The sequence below is a fragment of the Dasypus novemcinctus genome, chromosome 4, assembly GCF_030445035.2.
Source record: "Dasypus novemcinctus isolate mDasNov1 chromosome 4, mDasNov1.1.hap2, whole genome shotgun sequence".
Classification (NCBI taxonomy): Eukaryota; Metazoa; Chordata; class Mammalia; order Cingulata; family Dasypodidae; genus Dasypus; species Dasypus novemcinctus.
In genome coordinates this window covers 154,016,098-154,032,589 of record NC_080676.1, presented here as the reverse complement: position 1 = coordinate 154,032,589, position 16,492 = coordinate 154,016,098, and the positions used below count along the sequence as shown (strand labels likewise).

Sequence of the window (16,492 nt, the reverse complement as noted above, 5' to 3'; positions counted from 1 at the left end):
AAGAGACAGGCTGGGCTGGGCTGAGTGGGAACCCTGGATATTATGCATGGAGCATAATAATGAGCTAGGGGTACACAGGAGACTCAAGTGATTTAAGACATTCCTTGGATGGGACATGGATGTGGCTCAAGCAGTTGGACTCCCATCTGCCATACAGGAGGCCCCAGGTTCAATTCACGGGGCCTCCTTGTGAAGGCAAGCTGGCCTGTGCTGCAGAGAGCTGGTGACCTGTGCTGTGGAGAGCTGGCGCAGCAAGATGATGAAACAAAGGGAGACTAGCAGACACAGAACACACAGCAAATGAACACAGAGCAGACAGCAAGCGCAAGCGGTGGGAGGGGAATAAATAAAATCTAAAGAATTATTTCCTTCTTCATTTTCTTCAAATAGTTAAAAAACAGTGGCATGCTGATGAATGGGGAAAGAGGTGGATCTGATTTATAGTATTTGCCAATTTCTGTGGTGCAAATACTTTCACTGTAGCCACTTTAAAATGGCTCTATTTAACAACCAGTACAAGCTGACTCCAGCACACTGTTCACCTCATTGGGAAATTGAGAGTGGATATGGCCATGTTCCAAAAAGCCGGTATGTTTTGAGTTATACCAATGTCTGCATCCCAGGAAAAAGGAAACAATCCCTTGCGTTAGCCTCAAAAGGTTCTTCCAGGAATCAAACTTAGATAAAATTGAGTTTAAGTATGGAATTGTTTGGAACATTGAAATTATACTTAATTGAGTAGTACTTGTGTATTTGTAGAAACTACAAAAACTAGGGTTTTAAGATGTGTTCATCAATTGTAATAAATGTACCACACTAATGAAAGAAGTTGTTAATGTTGTAGAGAAGTGCGGTGTGCGCGGTATTGAAGGCCAGGACATGAGAACTCTGAGAAGGAAGTTGGTTTATTTCGACCAACCGGACTCGGTGGACTCTTGTCCTAATAATAAGCGAGCCCCCAATAGCATTTTTCAGTCCCGAATAGCATTTTTCAGTCCCTTTTATACAGAGGTTTAAGATTAGGGAGACAAAGGGTGATGGTATGCAAACAGACCTTTGGTTAGTTTCTTCAGTGTTTGATCTGAGTATCAGATAGGTTATTTCTTCCAGGTGAGTTGCATATTCCCCACATTCCAAGCCAGCTTGGATTTCGCATATCTTCCACATTCCATCTGGATGCAACCCTGAATACACCTTCAGTCTTACATCCTTTCTGAACATTCAAAGACTGTAGGGCCTATATTACTTATTTGGACTTTTAGGGACTAGGTACACTTGGAAACAATTTTGAATTTATGCACAGGCTATATCATTAATGTGGGGGAAAATGGGAGGTGTGGGGAATGGGGCAGATGGGACTCCCTTATGTTTTTTTATGTAACATTTTATGTAATTATCCTTTTAAAATATATTTTTAGAAATAAAAGAATAATGAAAAAAAGAAAGGAAAAAAAAACTAGGGTCTTAGCCTCTCAGTCTTTTTTCTGTAAATAATTTGTAAAATACTTTGGTATCATAATCAGTTTTGTAATCTGCTGTTTTTCCTGCCATTTAACATATCATCGACACCTCCCTATCATAAAAACATCATTTTTGATAAAGAGTATTATACTTTATGGATGTTCTACTGTTTGCTTTTATGTTGGTTGAAATATGGGATATTAATAATAGGATAGTATATGGACCCTGGATTATGTTATCCTGCACATACACCACATAAATAAGGAGAACTGATAGTCAACCTTAGTATTTAGCAAAAAGTTAAGTTTACATTGGCTTCCTGTTCTTGGGAGGAAGCATCATACAGATTTAATTCAGTATATATAGTTTTTGTCAATCAGATCCCATATTATAGACTCCAAAGGACTATCCAAACTCTTTTATTTCCTTTTTTATTCTAGAATTTTGCTTGTGTGTGTATATAAGGCTTTCCCTAAAATTTTTAAAAGATTGTGTTATTTGTGATAATAGACAATATATTTTTATAAAAAACCAAATAAGTCCTAATTTTCAAATAATGAGAAAGTGATATTGGCCTTAAACCTTTTACATAACTTTGAATGATAAGCATTTCCTCCAACTCTATATATGAGTCACCTATTTTTGCATCATACTTAGAGTGGATTATTGCTAAGGCCCAGCTAAATACAGAGGAGTGGTGTGCCCACCTGTGCTGGAATTTCAGCTACTGCTATATCTAATCCCTTAGAGGGAAGACTAAGATTTCTTAAGGATCTAGTTAGTTGATGCAACACAAAATCTCACTCAATTCCAAATATGGACCAAGATGCCAACAGAAATGTATCCAAAGAAGGAAAACTTCTGACAGGCTAGTTTACTTAGTCTTACTCTATCTAAAATAGCAGCACTTAATTGTAATTTCTGTAGCCTTGTCTATGTTCATATTTTTCTACTTTGTGTGAGACAGTAGTTTAATTAAACACCTTTTGCGTGATTTCAGATGCCCGGACATGGAGGATCCCCAGGATTTTCTCATGGTTACAGCAGGAAGGAAACCTATCTGAGGAAGAGATGGCCAGAACATTTAACTGTGGGATTGGAGCTGCCCTTGTGGTACCAAAGGACCTGACAAAGCAGATTCTGATGGATATTCAGCAGCATGGAGAAGAAGCTTGGGTGATTGGTAGTGTGGTTGCATGTCCTACAGGTAATTGCTCCTTATTTGTTTTTAGGCATATAATCTTAATTATAGCTATGCCCAGTTCATGATAGGCAACTCAGGTCTCATGGTAACTTGATGGCCCATGGTTAAGCTCTCTGCCCACTGGTCCTTGCTGTAGCACCCATCATTACACAGATGTAACATGGCAGCACCCAAACCAGGTACACCACAGATTTCTTCATTTCCACCTCAGGACTCTTGACACCTCTGTGTAGCCCTCACATATGCACAGCCTGGAAGGACAAGGGAATTAAACTCACAGGTTCGCCCTTGGCCAGCAACTAGGTGAAAGGTGGTGAATAAATGTCCACATTAGGAAGAGGAAAGCAGTTCCAGGCCACAGGCTGTCTGGCTCCTCACTGGGATTGAAGCTCAGGTTCCAGCTGCCCACACAGGTGACCAATTGAGTAACACTGTCTTTCTTATATTGGCTTTCCCTGTATCATTCATACCAGATTCCCCCTCTGGTTTCCTGGGATTGATTCCCAAAGTAATTGCCCTAGATTATTTGTCTCGGGCTCTGATTTGTGTGTCAGCCCCATTCAAGGATTTAGTTAGTTCCTGACAATTAACTGTGTATTGGTCAGGACTCTTACTAGAAAGTGGCAGAAAATCCACTCAAATTAGCTTACAAGGATGTCAGAGCTTGTTGACTTGGTTTGCATCTGCATTTCTTTCTTTTATTATGTATATTTCCTTTCCAGGCAGGTTCTCCACATGTCAGAAAGGTATCTTGAGCTCACATCTTTCAGCACACCATGCAATAAGAAAGAGAGACCCTCTCTTTCTCAGTATCCTCTTTCATATTTTTAAATGCCCTTGCTTGGCTCACATCCTACCCCTGAGGCCAGGAGGTCAGTACATTGTTGTGGATGGTCCTCCAAGGAAGATGGGGGGAGAAGGAATACTGGCAGGCAGTAATATATCCACTGTATGCTTAAAGGTAGCAATGTGCTCTGTAACTCTTTGAAATAGGTGGTTATATTTGTTCACCCTCAGAAAGTTTTTATGAATGAGTAATATTAAGTGATACAAACTTGTTACTGGTTTTAGTGCTTACATATCTTATTTTCATATAAAATACAGTATTCTAAAGATTTCATAAATGTTTTTTTTTTCTATTATTCCTGTCAATTCACAATTGTCTTTTATTTATTTATGGATGTGTTTGAAATGAAGGTTCCCCTCGTGTGAAAATCAGGCATCTGATTGAAACCATGCATATAAATGGGTCAGTGTTGAAGAATGGCTCCCTGAGAAATCATCTCTCTCTCCAACCAAAAAAGGCAAAAGTTGCTGTCTTAATCTCTGGAACAGGTGAGATGTGGCCTCCTTTTTACTGTAGTGCTGCAGAAATGCCCTTCCTTCATCCCCAAAAAAACCTCTCAGACTGTAAGGAAACTCAGCTGTGTGTAAGGAAAGGAGCATCGTTGAGGAGTATTGTCTCTCGGCATCCTTAGTCTTCCCACTTCCCGTACACATTTGAAGCAGCTTCCAAAGGAAAGGGATGAACAGTGTCAGGAAGAGAGTAGAAGGAAAAAGGACTAGAAAGGATTGAAATTCCATCCTCTTTTGTATCAAAACTTTATAACTGAGAAGTCTTAAAGTAGTTGAGGGGAAGTGGTTGTGGCTCAACTGATAAAGCATCCGCCTACCATATAGAGGGTCCAGGGTTCGATACCCAGGACCTCCTGACCCATGTGGTGAGCTGGCCCAAGCGCAGTGCTGCTGTGCACAAGGAGTGCTGTGCCACACAAGGGTGTCCCCCGCATAGGGGTGCCCCACACGCAAAGAGTGTGCCCTGCAAGGAGAGTCCCCCTATGTGAAAAAAGTGCAGCCCCACCCAGGACTGGTGCCACACACACAGCTGATGCAACAACAAAAAAAGCGACAGTTTCCTGGTGCCGCCTGACAAGCATGAAAGTGGACACAGAAGAACACACAGCAAATGGACACAGAGAGCAGACAGCAGTGGGGAGGGGAGATAAATAAATAAATAGGGAAACAGACTTTGGCCCAGTGGTTAGGGCGTCCGTCTACCACATGGGAGGCCCGCGGTTCAAGCCCCGGGCCTCCTTGACCCGTGTGGAGCTGGCCCATGCGCAGTGCTGATGCGCGCAAGGAGTGCCATGCCACACTGGGGTGTCCCCCGCTTAGGGGAGCCCCACGCGCAAGGAGTGCGCCCATAAGGAGAGCCGCCCAGCGCGAAGGAGGGAGCAGCCTGCCCAGGAATGGCGCTGCCCATACTTCCCGTGCGGCTGACGACAACAGAAGCAGACAAAGAAACAAGACGCAGCAAAAAGACACAGAAAACAGACAACCGGGGGAGGGGAGGGGAATTAAATAAATAAAAATAAATCTTAAAAAAAAATAAATAGATAGATAGATAGATAGATAGATAAATTAATTAATTAATTAAATAAAGCAGTTGAGGGGCTTTTATTGGTAATAGTAATAAGAATAAGGAATTTATGGTTGACCTTTGTGGATAAGGAGTAAAGTAATAAGACAACTGTATTCTCAAATGGATCTAGTATGAGTTCTTGTTTTTAAAAATGCATATCTGATTATTATTTTTTAGGGTTCCATTCCCAGAAATGTATGTGCTTAACAAGTCCTTCTTAAGGATTCAATGTACTTTAGGCCCAAGGGAAACTATTATAAGGGCCATATGGATTATCCTGCTTGGGAAGGTCGATTTTCTTGCTTAATTAAACAGCTTATTCCTAGTCATTCAGTTTTAAAATCATATAATACTCTTTCTTTCTACTGCTAGTCTAGATTCTAAGATATTATTTTGCAGGAGCAATTACATAACCTAGAGCCAGGTATACCACTGTTTTTCACAAACTATTAATCCATTATCCTGAGAGGAAGGGAATTTAAAAAAATATATATATATGTTTTGCCAATCTTTTTTTTCTAAGAAATTTGTTCAGAAATCTTGACCATCTCATATTCAAAATGGCACATAAATCTTTTTTAGATATGCGAGCTCATTTGTTTTTCTCCCTTTTCAGGATCAAACCTCCAGGCACTCATAGACAGTACTCGAGAATCACATAGCTCCGTGGACATCGTTGTGGTTATCTCCAACAAAGCCTCAGTAGCTGGGTTAGATAAAGCAGAAAGAGCTGGTATTCCCACCAGAGTAAGTTACTTTGCAAATTATCTTTCTTGTGGGATGTATTTAAACACATAATGACTTATTTATTTGGACTTCTACAAAAGACAGTTGTGGCTGCAGTGCTTGCCTTTTTTACTTCATCCTGTCCAATCCTTAATTATGTTCCCTATGAGGTGTCTTCAGAAGAAAATATTAAGTATGGTCTATATAAAAGTTGCATTTTAAATTATTTTTGAAATAATTTAAGTTTCACTGAAAAAGATCATGTTTGTCTTTTTCTACTGCAGGTAATTAATCATAAATTATATAAAAGCCGTGTCGATTTTGACAGTGTAATTGACCAGGTCCTTGAAGAGTTCTCCACAGACATAGTTTGTCTTGCAGGTTTCATGAGAATTTTGTCCAGTCCCTTTGTCAGGAAATGGAATGGTAAGCAAAAATTGTTTAACATCACATTGAGAAATCAACTGAAAATAGACTCCCAAGTAGTTAATTTGACAGGCAATCCAAATAGTGAAACTTTTACTCTGGCATTTTATTTTAGCAGGGATCATAATTTTAATTTCCTTTGCTTTAGCCCAAAGAATAACCCAATAATATTTTATTAACTTTTTTCCCATTAATGTCTTTTGGCCTGCTAGAGTGAATCACTTTTTCCAATATAACTGAGGTTTGTTTCACTTTACTGCAAATTCCCATTGATAATATTTCAATGAGGAAGTGACATGAGCTTTCCTTTTTTATGCTTATTAAGAAGGTAGAGAAAATGATCTCCTGTATTCCAAAATGAAGGTTGTGTCCTCTATTTAGGAAGTGTACATGAAGGAATATGTCATGCCAGAAAACACAAAACAATCTTGTGTGCCTTTTGCCCAAAAAATTTTGTCTGCATCCTATTTCCTGTTTTGTATATATGCACATAGTTGGGCAGTGAGTGCGTTTTCCCTCCAAAGTTTATATTTCCTTGCATGAATGTAGTTATAGCAGTTGAGGTGTAACGTAAAAGGAGCAGTGCCTTGGCAATTTAAGGCCCATCGAGCAAACTAATCTAGCATTTGGTGGACATGGAAGCACACACTGTGCAAGAAGTCCTTTCCTCTTTCTAATAGTATGTGACAACAGCAGGCTGAAATTTCTTAAAGAGCACCACTATCCACCCAACGCTCAGTCACTGCAGGTACCTGTCCAGAGTCCCTTCTTCTGCCTCCTGCTGTGCACATTGCAAGCACTTGCTACTGCCAGAGACTCCTTCAATGAGAAGCCATATTTCCCTTCACTTCATTTCTGTCGTTGGCAGAATACATGACATTCTTTAATTCTGACCAGGTTTTGATTAATTTCTAGGGAAAATACTCAACATCCACCCATCCTTGCTGCCTTCTTTTAAGGGTTCAAATGCCCATGAGCAAGCCTTGGAAGCAGGAGTCACAATCACCGGGTGCACCGTGCACTTTGTAGCTGTGAGTACGTCTTGTTCTACCAAAATAGTATTGGTGCTTAGATAGGATGCATACTGGCTGGAAAGTAATGTACAAAACGTTTGCTTCCTTTTCCAGGAAGATGTAGATGCTGGACAAATTATTTTACAAGAAGCTGTTCCAGTGAAGAGGGGTGACACTGTTGAGACTCTATCTGAAAGAGTAAAATTAGCAGAACATAAAATATTTCCTGCAGCTCTGCAGCTGGTAGCCAGTGGAAGAGTGTGGCTTGGAGAAAATGGCAAGATCTGTTGGGTCAAAGAGGAATGAAACCTCCTAATTCAGAAATGGAGCCAGTTTGAAAAGAATTGGGTCCAAGAGGAATTCAGAAATGGAGCCATTTTTGAAAGATGTACAGCTGTTAGTGCGGTGGCTTTTTAGCATGGACACATCCCAAAAGAAAAACTGCTAAAAGAGGCCCTCACCCTTAACTTTGGCCATTTTTTTAATGAATGGAAATTCATGTAAAAAAATAAAGACTAGTTCAGCACAGGTAGGAGTATTTGAGAAACCTGTCAACTTTATACCCAGTGCCACCTAGTAGAAATAATGCCTGAGACATACGCTGTGTTTTCTTGATTTTTCAGGTTTTACCTGTTTAGGACCTTATTGTTCACAATCAGGCTAGTCATGCAGAATTCCTTTCACTCTCAACCAAATAAGATACCGAATTCTTGGTCTTTCTTATCCTCTTTTTCTGACCAATGTTACTTCCATTTTTATTACAGATTTTCTAAGTCTAATAAGATTATGTGCCTCCCCCATATTGTACCTGTGCTGATTTGAATTGAGACTTCCCAGATTATCCTGTTCATACTTTGGTGTTACTGTGAAGGTAATGTCCTTTGTTCTTTAAAATATCACTCAACATGAGGGAGTGGATGTGGCTCAGGCAGTTGGACACCTACCTCTCACATGGGAGGTCCTGGGTTTGGTTCCTCATGCTTCCTAAAGAAGAAACGAGCAGACAACAAGCAACAATAAACAAACATATGAGGAAGCCATCTTGAGGGAAAAAATATCATTCACCATACCTCTAATTATTAGCATTTTCTGTAATACTCAAATTTTAGTTTCACAATTAACTCCAAGAATTATAAACATCCAAACTTTTTTTTAAGACGCTTTAGATTACATAAATGTTACATCAAAAATATAGGGAAGAATTGTAGATGTGGCTTAAGTGATTGAATCCCTGCTTCCCACCTGGGAGGTCTCAGGTTCAGTCCCCAGTGCCTCCTACAAACAAACAACAAACAGTTGAAAAAACCAGCTCTGGGGAGCCACTGTGGCTCAGTGGTTCAGTACCATCTTCCTACATATAAGGTCCCAGTTTCAATTACCAGCCCCAGCACTCAAAAAAACCAAGTCAGTGGGGTCAGGTCATAGATACTGGTGAGTGCTTTGGGTGTTCTCCTGACCAGGAGTATCAACCACAGGACACTGGTGCTGATACTCATCCTCCTTTACCCATGGTGAATATTAAGAATCCCATCATTCTCCACTAGCTAGTCATTCCCAATCTAGATATTGTGATTCGGAAAGTAGGAGGTATAAGTTGGCATACTGAGCACACATGCCTGGTCCTACCCATAGACCACCAAGCTTAGCACTGTGTCTCCCTGCTGCCTCAGCCGAGTGAAAAGGAGCAGCCATCTCCAAAGGCACTTCTTTCTCACTATTACCCATCACCACGCCCCACCCAGTGGGATTGGAAGTAGTGCAGGAATCTATCCCTTTCTGTCCACAATATGGGCCTGAATATGATGGGATAAATCTCTCTACATTAAGAAAATGTATAAGAACTTTTTACAAAATAAGAGAAATTGAACAGATGCCAAAGGTTTTTAATTTGGGAAAGGAGATTAGTGAACTCAAGAAAATATTCACTGCCCTTCCCTAAGAGTGTCCAAGGGAGAAACTCGTTCCAAAGTTAAGTTCTTAACTGTAAATGACTGTTTGAAATGAGTATATGACTAAACACAGGCTTGTCTTCTTCGAACATGTCGATGTAGTGAAATCCAAAGTATGGTTGAGAAACTTCCAGATGAAGGAGACATGACATCTAAATGAATGAATAATCCTAGATTCAATCCTGGATCTAAAATTCTAGAAAGGACTTTTTTTCAGTTGGATGAGTTTGAACATCATATTAGCTAATCTTGATATTAAATGTTGAAGGTAGTGTCACTATTAAATCTCCTGAATATAATAACTGGATTTTGTTAAAATGTTCTTAGAAAGTAAATGTGGGGGATCAGATGTGGCTTGAGTTGAGTGCCTGCTTCCCACCCGGGAGGTCCCAAGGTCAATTCCTGGTGCCTCCTAAAGAAGACAACATGCAGGGAACAGATATGGCTCAAGCAGTTCAACTCTCGCATCCAACATGGGAGGTCCTGCATTTGATTCCTGGTGCCTCCTGAAAAAGTAAAAAACAAAATGGAAAAACCAACTCAGGGAAGCAAGTGTGGCTCAGTGGTTGAGCACCAGCTTCCCACATAACAAGGTCAGGGGTTCAGTCCCAGAGTCTGGTGCCTTTAAAAAAAGAATGAGGGAAGCGGCTGTGGCTCAATCAAATGGACTCCTGTCTACCATATGGGAGGCCCTGGGTTCATGTCTCAGGGCCTCCTTGTGAAGGCAGACTGGCCCGCACCCATAGAGAACTAGCGCAGCAAGATGACACAACAAAAAGGGAGATAAGCAAATACCGAAGAACACACAGCAAAGGAACACAGCAGTCATTAAGCAAGTGGCAAGGCGGGGAGGATAAATAATATTTGGAATGATGTAAATTTTTTAAAAGTTAGCTTTAAAAAGTGAAGAGAGGGAAACGGACTTTGGCCCAGTGGTTAGGGCGTCTGTCTACCACGTGGGAGGCCCGTGGTTCAAGCCCCGGGCCTCCTTGACCCGCATGGAGCTGGCCCATGCACAGTGCTGATGCGCGCAAGGAGTGCCGTGCCACACAGGGGTGTCCCCCGCGTAGGGGAGCCCCACACGCAAGGAGTGCACCCATAAGGAGAGCCGCCCAGCGCGAAGTAGGGAGCAGCCTGCTGAGGAATGGCGCCGCCCACACTTCCCGTGCCGCTGACGATAACAGAAGCGGACAAAGAAACAAGACGCAGCAAAAAGACACAGAAAACAGACAACCGGGGGAGGGGAGGGGAATTAAATAAAAATAAATCTTTAAAAAAAAAAAAAGTGAAGAGATACATTCAAATGATTTACTTATTAAAAAAAAAAAAGCAGGGAGCAGATGTGGCTCAAGCAGTTAAGTGCCCACATCCCACATGGGATGTCCCAGGTTCAGGTCCCAGTGCCTCCTAAAGAAAAAAGTTGACCATGAGCAAAAAACAAGTAGGAAAGCAGATGTGACTCAGGTGATTGAGTTCCTGCCTACCACATGGGAGGTTCCGGGTTCAGTTCCCCATGCCTCCTAGAGAAGATGAGCAAGACAGCAAGCTGGTGCAGTGAGCTGATAAAATAAGATGATGCAACAAGGAGACAGGAAAGACAATGAGAGACACAATAAAACAGGGACCTGAGATGGCTCAAGCATTTGAGTGCCTCACTCCCACATGGGAGGTCCCAGGTTTGGTTTCCAGTGACTTCTAAAGTAAAGCAAGACACGCAGAACACACAGCAAGCGCAAGACAACAGAGGAGAAGGGGGAACAAATCTTAAGAAAAAAAAGAACGAGTGCAGACGAGAGCCATCTCAGGGCAGGGAAAAACAACCCTCCCCCCCCCCAAAAAAAAAACACATAAATGCTGAAGTAAGTTTGAAATGTCATGTCTGCAATTTTCAAGTATGCAAAATTGTTACATTTCATATATATATATATACACATAATATGTATAGAAAATAAAGCAAATGTGCCAAAATGCCAACAAGTGGCAACTCTAAAGGAAAAGTACGTGAATGTTCATTGTAAATTTAAAGAAAATAAGTATACCATATCTTTATCCTTGCAGCAGGTCTTGCCTTAGGGTTCTTTGTACAAAGGTGTGGTTAAGAATCCAGGGGGTAGTTTTGATACATTTTACAACATGGATGAACCTTTGTTGCCTTCTGGTGGACCAGCAGCAGGACTCACCCCAAAAAGAGAATTAAGGGAAGACCTATCTGGGACTGCCCCAAACCACCCTAGAGTGGGGCTTCTGTGGAAAGAGGCATCAAACACCATCAGTCTAAAGCATTTGTTAGGGGAACGCCACTGCAGCTACCTCATGATGAGCAGCAGTATGGCCAGTTCACTCTATCTGCACCTGTGGAACTACTTCAGATGATACAGGGCTGGAAGAAAGGAGACTGAATGCCAGAGGTTTGTGTGCAAATTTTGGGAAGACACCTGGGTATATGCTCTTCTTAAAAACAAGATGTATTCAAAGCAGGCAGCACTCAAGATTACAGCAGCTAAAACTGAGCATGCTTCCAGGGATTCAGGGGAACAATGGCAGAACGGGGAGGAGGTAGGGGTGAGGTCAGTCCTTGGTCAGGTAGGAGATGCCGTATGTATCTTACAACCTTGGAGTACCGTTGAGTGAAATAAGCCAGACCCAAAAGGACAAAAGAGTGTATGCTCTCACGGATAGGAAATACCTAGAACAAGCAAACAGATAAAGAAAGTAGAGTACAGTTTACCAGGGGCTAGGGAGAGGAGTTACCATTTCATGGGTGCAAATTATGTTTGGAGTGATGAAAATTTAGATAAAGGATGGTGGTGGTGGTGCTGGTAGTACAACATTGTGAATGTAATTAGTACCACTGAATTGCACACTTGAAGTAGTTGAAGTTCTTTTAGTTGTGTATGTTACTACAATAAAGTTTAAAAAGAATTCAGGAGCTCGTTAACTTGGGTGAGGAAGAAAAATGCATCTTTTTTTCACTAACTTGACTGCACCTGCTTCAATTGTGACTGGACAAACCATTGTGGTACTAAGAGGTACCTGCAACTAAAAGAAATAGTAAATATTTTTATATCACAGTTGTACAACATACCTCAAAATCCCATTTATGTTCATCCCTACCTCAAAATTAAAATTGTAATACACCTTTTGCTAAAACCTGTTATTTAATGCATAAAAGAAGTATATATACTCCAATGTTTCAAAGCTTTTGATAAGTATTTCAGTATGTGTTTCTCCTATAATTGGGGTATTTTATGTTATGCACTTCTAAAACTTTATTCTGAGAAGAGGTGTTTGGTGATTTCAGGCTACCAAAAGGGTCTCCAGCACAGCAAAGGTTAAGAACCCCTGATTTAGGGAAGTGGATGTGGCTCAATAGATGAGTCCACCTACCACATGGGAAGTCCAGGGTTCAAACCCAGGGCCTCCTGGCCCGTGTGGTGAGTTGCCCACACTCAGTGCTGATGCATGCAGAGTCCCCTGCCATGCAGGGGTGTCCCCTGCATAGGGGAGCCCCACACACAAGGAGTGCACCCCATAAGGACAGCCACGCAGCGCAAAAAAAGTACAACCTGCCAAGGAGTGGTGCTGCACACACACAGAGGTGATGAAGCAAGATGATGCAACAAAAAGATACAGATTCCCTGTGCTACTGACAAGAATACAAGTGGACACAGAAGAACACACAGCGAATGGACACAGAGAGCAACAACTGGGGGTAGGGGGGACAGGGAGAGAAATAAATTTTTAAAAAAAACAACACTGATATAGTGTACACTAGATGAAAATGCTAAAAATAAGCAATAGAAACCAAATGCAGTTAACTTTCCAGAAAAGGAACGTATTGGAAGGTGTCAGATGGCTCGCAGTAGCCATGACAATGCTGCATAACCGGCTCAGAGAGCAGGTGGAAAGAAGGATATGCCACCAGAACCATGGCCAAAATTGTGCCCAGAGTGGTGTGAGAAGCGTGGCCAGGCTGCTGCCAGTGGGCACTGCATCTGCAGCGGCACTCTGACCACCACCATCCTGGTCTTTAGCTCACTCATCAGGCATAAAGGCCCAGGCAGGATTATCCTATTAGCCAAACTGGGTCACCCCTGCCCCCTCCCGTGGCCAGGGCTCAGGGCGAACAGGACTGCGGCCTTTTTGGCTCTCAGGTGAGACTGCCTCTCACGCTGGCAGATGGCACAAACACAGCAAGTGGATACCCACCGGCAGGCAGCCCCCTTAAGGCAAAGTTCAACTCAGGAACTCAGGAGACAGATGCAAGTAATGTGGGAAGATTAATAAAACCCCAGCTTAAGAAAAATAAAAAATTCATGTTATACAGGTGGTTTTCCTTGGCTTTTTAAAAACAAAGCTTTAGGAACTGAGGTGGCGCAATTGACAGGGAACCTCTCGCCACATCAGAAGTCCCCAGGATCAAATCCTGGTAATGCTAGAAGAGAGAAAGTGAGGAGAGAAGACAACACAGGAAGCAGATTTGGCCCAGTGGTTAGGGCATCCATCTACCACATGGGAGGTCCACGGTTCAAACCCTGGGCCTCCTTGACCCATGTGGAGCTGGTCCATGCGCAGTGCTGATGCGCGCAAGGAGTGCCCTGCCGCGCAGGGGTGTCCCCCACATAGGGGAGCCCCACGCGCAAGGAGTGCGCCCCATAAGGAGAGCCGTCCAGTGTGAAAAAAGTGCAGCCTGTCCAAGAATGGTGCCGCACACACGGAGAGCTGACACAACAAGATGACGCAACAAAAAGAAACACAGATTCCTGGTGCCACTATAAGGATAGAAGTGGTCACAGAAGAACACACAGCAAATAGATACAGAGAGGGACAACTGGGGGGGGGGAAGGGAGAGAAATAAATAAAACTCTTTGAAAAAAAAAGACAACACAGACAGCAGAAACACAGGGCGGGAGGAGGGGAAGGGGGGAAAATTAAATAAATCTTTTTTTTTTAATTAAAAATAAAAACCAAGATTTTATTCATCTTCCCGAGCTGCTTTTTAACAATTACCTTTTTTTCATTTTGTACATTTAATAATTGAAAACATAAACAACTAAGAAATTTTAAAAAATAGTTGAATAAAAGCATACATTTTCTAATTAACTGTACTAGGTACATATAATTTTTTAAAAATCAAACAATATGTTACATAATATATTTGGTTCATACAGTATTTGTACACATCATACAGTATTTGTCCTTTTGTGTCTGGCTTGCTTCATTCAACATAATGTGCTCCAGGTACATCCATGTTGTCATATGCTTTATGACTTCATTTTATCTTATAGCTGCACAATATTCCATCGTGTGAATACACCACAATTTGTTTATCCATTCATTGGTTAATGGACACCTGAGTTGTTTCAAACTTTTGGCAATCGTGAATAATGCCACAGAACATCAGTGTGCAGATGTCTGTTCATGTCTCTGCTCTCAGTTCTTCCGGGTATATACCTAGTAGTGGTATTGCAGGGTCTTGAGGCAAATCTATATTCAACTTCTTTAAGTACTGCCAAATAGTCCTCCACAGTGGCTGTACCGTTCTACATCCCCACCAACAGTGAATAAGCGTTCCTATCTCTCTACATCCTCCCCAGCACTTGCAGTTCTCTGTCTTTTTAATAGTGGCCATTCTGATAGGTGTGAAATTATATTTCATTGTAGTTTTGATGTGCATTTCCCTAATCATTAGTGATATTCATGTGTCTTTTTGCCATTTGTATTTCTTCTTTGGACAAATGTCTTTTCAAGTCGTTTGCCCATTTTTTAATTGGGTCATTTGTCTTTTTATTGTTGAGTTGTAATATCTATATATCCTAGATAGTAAACCTTTATTGGATATGTGATTTCCAAATATTTCTCCCATTGAGTTGGCTGCCTTTTCACCCTTTTGATAAAGTCCTGTAAGGTGCAAAAGTGTTTAGTTTTGAGGAGGCCCCATTTATCTATTTTTCCTTCTCAAACCTGCTTTGGTCCAAGAAACCATCACCTACTACAAGGACTTTCAGATGCTTCCCTACATCTTCTAGTAGTTTTATTGTCCTGGCTTTTATATTTAGGTCTTTGATCCATTTTTGAATGGATTCTTGTATAGGGAGTGAGATAGGGGTCCTCTTTCAATCTTTTGGTTATAGATATCCAGTGCTCCTGGCACCATTTGTTGAAGAGACTGCTTTGTCCTGTTAACCTGGACTTGGTAGGTTTGTCAAAAACCAGTTGACCATATAAGTGAGGGTTTAATTCTGGATTCTCAATTCTATTTCACTGATCAATGTGTCTGTCTGTATGCTGGTACCATGCTGTTTTGACCACTGTAGCTTTGTAATATGTTTCAAAGTCAGGTAGTGAAATTCCTCCCATGTCACTCTTCTTTTTTAGAATGCCATTCAGATGCACTTTCCCTTCCACATATGGCAATTTCCATTTCAAATTATATAAAGTAGGTTGTTAGAATTTTTATTGGTATTGTATTGAAAGTATAAATCAGTTTGGGGAGGATTGACATCTTCATGATCTTCCAATCCATGAACATGGAATGTCTTTTCATTTGTTTAGGTTTTCATTGGTTTCTTTTAGCATTGTTTTGTATTTTTCTGCATATAGGTCCTGTACTTCCTTTGTTAAATTAATTCCTAGGTATTTGAATATTTTTGTCTCTATTGTAAATGGGATATTTCCCCTGATTTCCTCCTCAGTGCTAGTATATAAAAACACTACTGGTTTTTGTGTGTCGATCTTGTATCCTGCCACTTTGCTGAACTCATTTATAGGTTCAAGTAGCTTTGTTGTGGATACTTCAGAATTTTCTAAATACAGGATCATGTCACCTCCAGTGGGCATCCTTGACTTGTTCCAGATATTAGAGGGAAAGCTTTCAAACTTTCCCATTGAGTAGGATGTTTGCTGTGGGTTTTTCATATATACCTTTCAACAGATTGAGGAATTTTCCTTCTATTCTTATCTTTTGGAGCATTTTTATTAAAAAAAAAAAAAAAAGGATGCTGGATTTTGTTGAATGCCTTTTCTGCATTGATTGAGAGATCATGTGGTTTTTTCCTTCAATTTGTTAATGTGGTATTTTATGTTGATCGATTTTCTTATGTTGAAGCAGCCTTGCATACCAGGAATAAACCCCACATTGTCATGAGATATGTCTTTTGATATGCTGTTGGATTTGAATTGCAAGTATTTTGTTGAGAATTTTTACATCTGTGTTCATTACAGAGATTGGTCTGTAACTTTCTTTTCTTGTATCTTTATGTGGCTTGATGTCGGCTTCATAAAATGTGTT

The 16,492-nt window shown here is 41.0% G+C and overlaps 1 protein-coding gene across 5 annotated transcripts in view; it reads left to right on the top strand.

Moving 5' to 3' along the window:
• The window catches only part of GART (phosphoribosylglycinamide formyltransferase, phosphoribosylglycinamide synthetase, phosphoribosylaminoimidazole synthetase), a 30,532-nt gene extending 22,480 nt beyond the window's left edge, over positions 1–8,052 (top strand). For all 5 annotated transcript variants that reach the window (XM_058296186.2, XM_058296189.2, XM_004474450.5 and 2 more), the window contains 6 exons: positions 2,462–2,668; positions 3,863–4,000; positions 5,704–5,834; positions 6,098–6,239; positions 7,155–7,270; positions 7,367–8,052. In XM_058296186.2, the coding sequence (XP_058152169.1) occupies positions 2,462–2,668; positions 3,863–4,000; positions 5,704–5,834; positions 6,098–6,239; positions 7,155–7,270; positions 7,367–7,558 (926 nt within the window). In that variant the 3' untranslated portion in view covers positions 7,559–8,052. The remainder of the gene's footprint in view (positions 1–2,461; positions 2,669–3,862; positions 4,001–5,703; positions 5,835–6,097; positions 6,240–7,154; positions 7,271–7,366) is intronic.
• Positions 8,053–16,492: the final 8,440 nt, after the last annotated feature.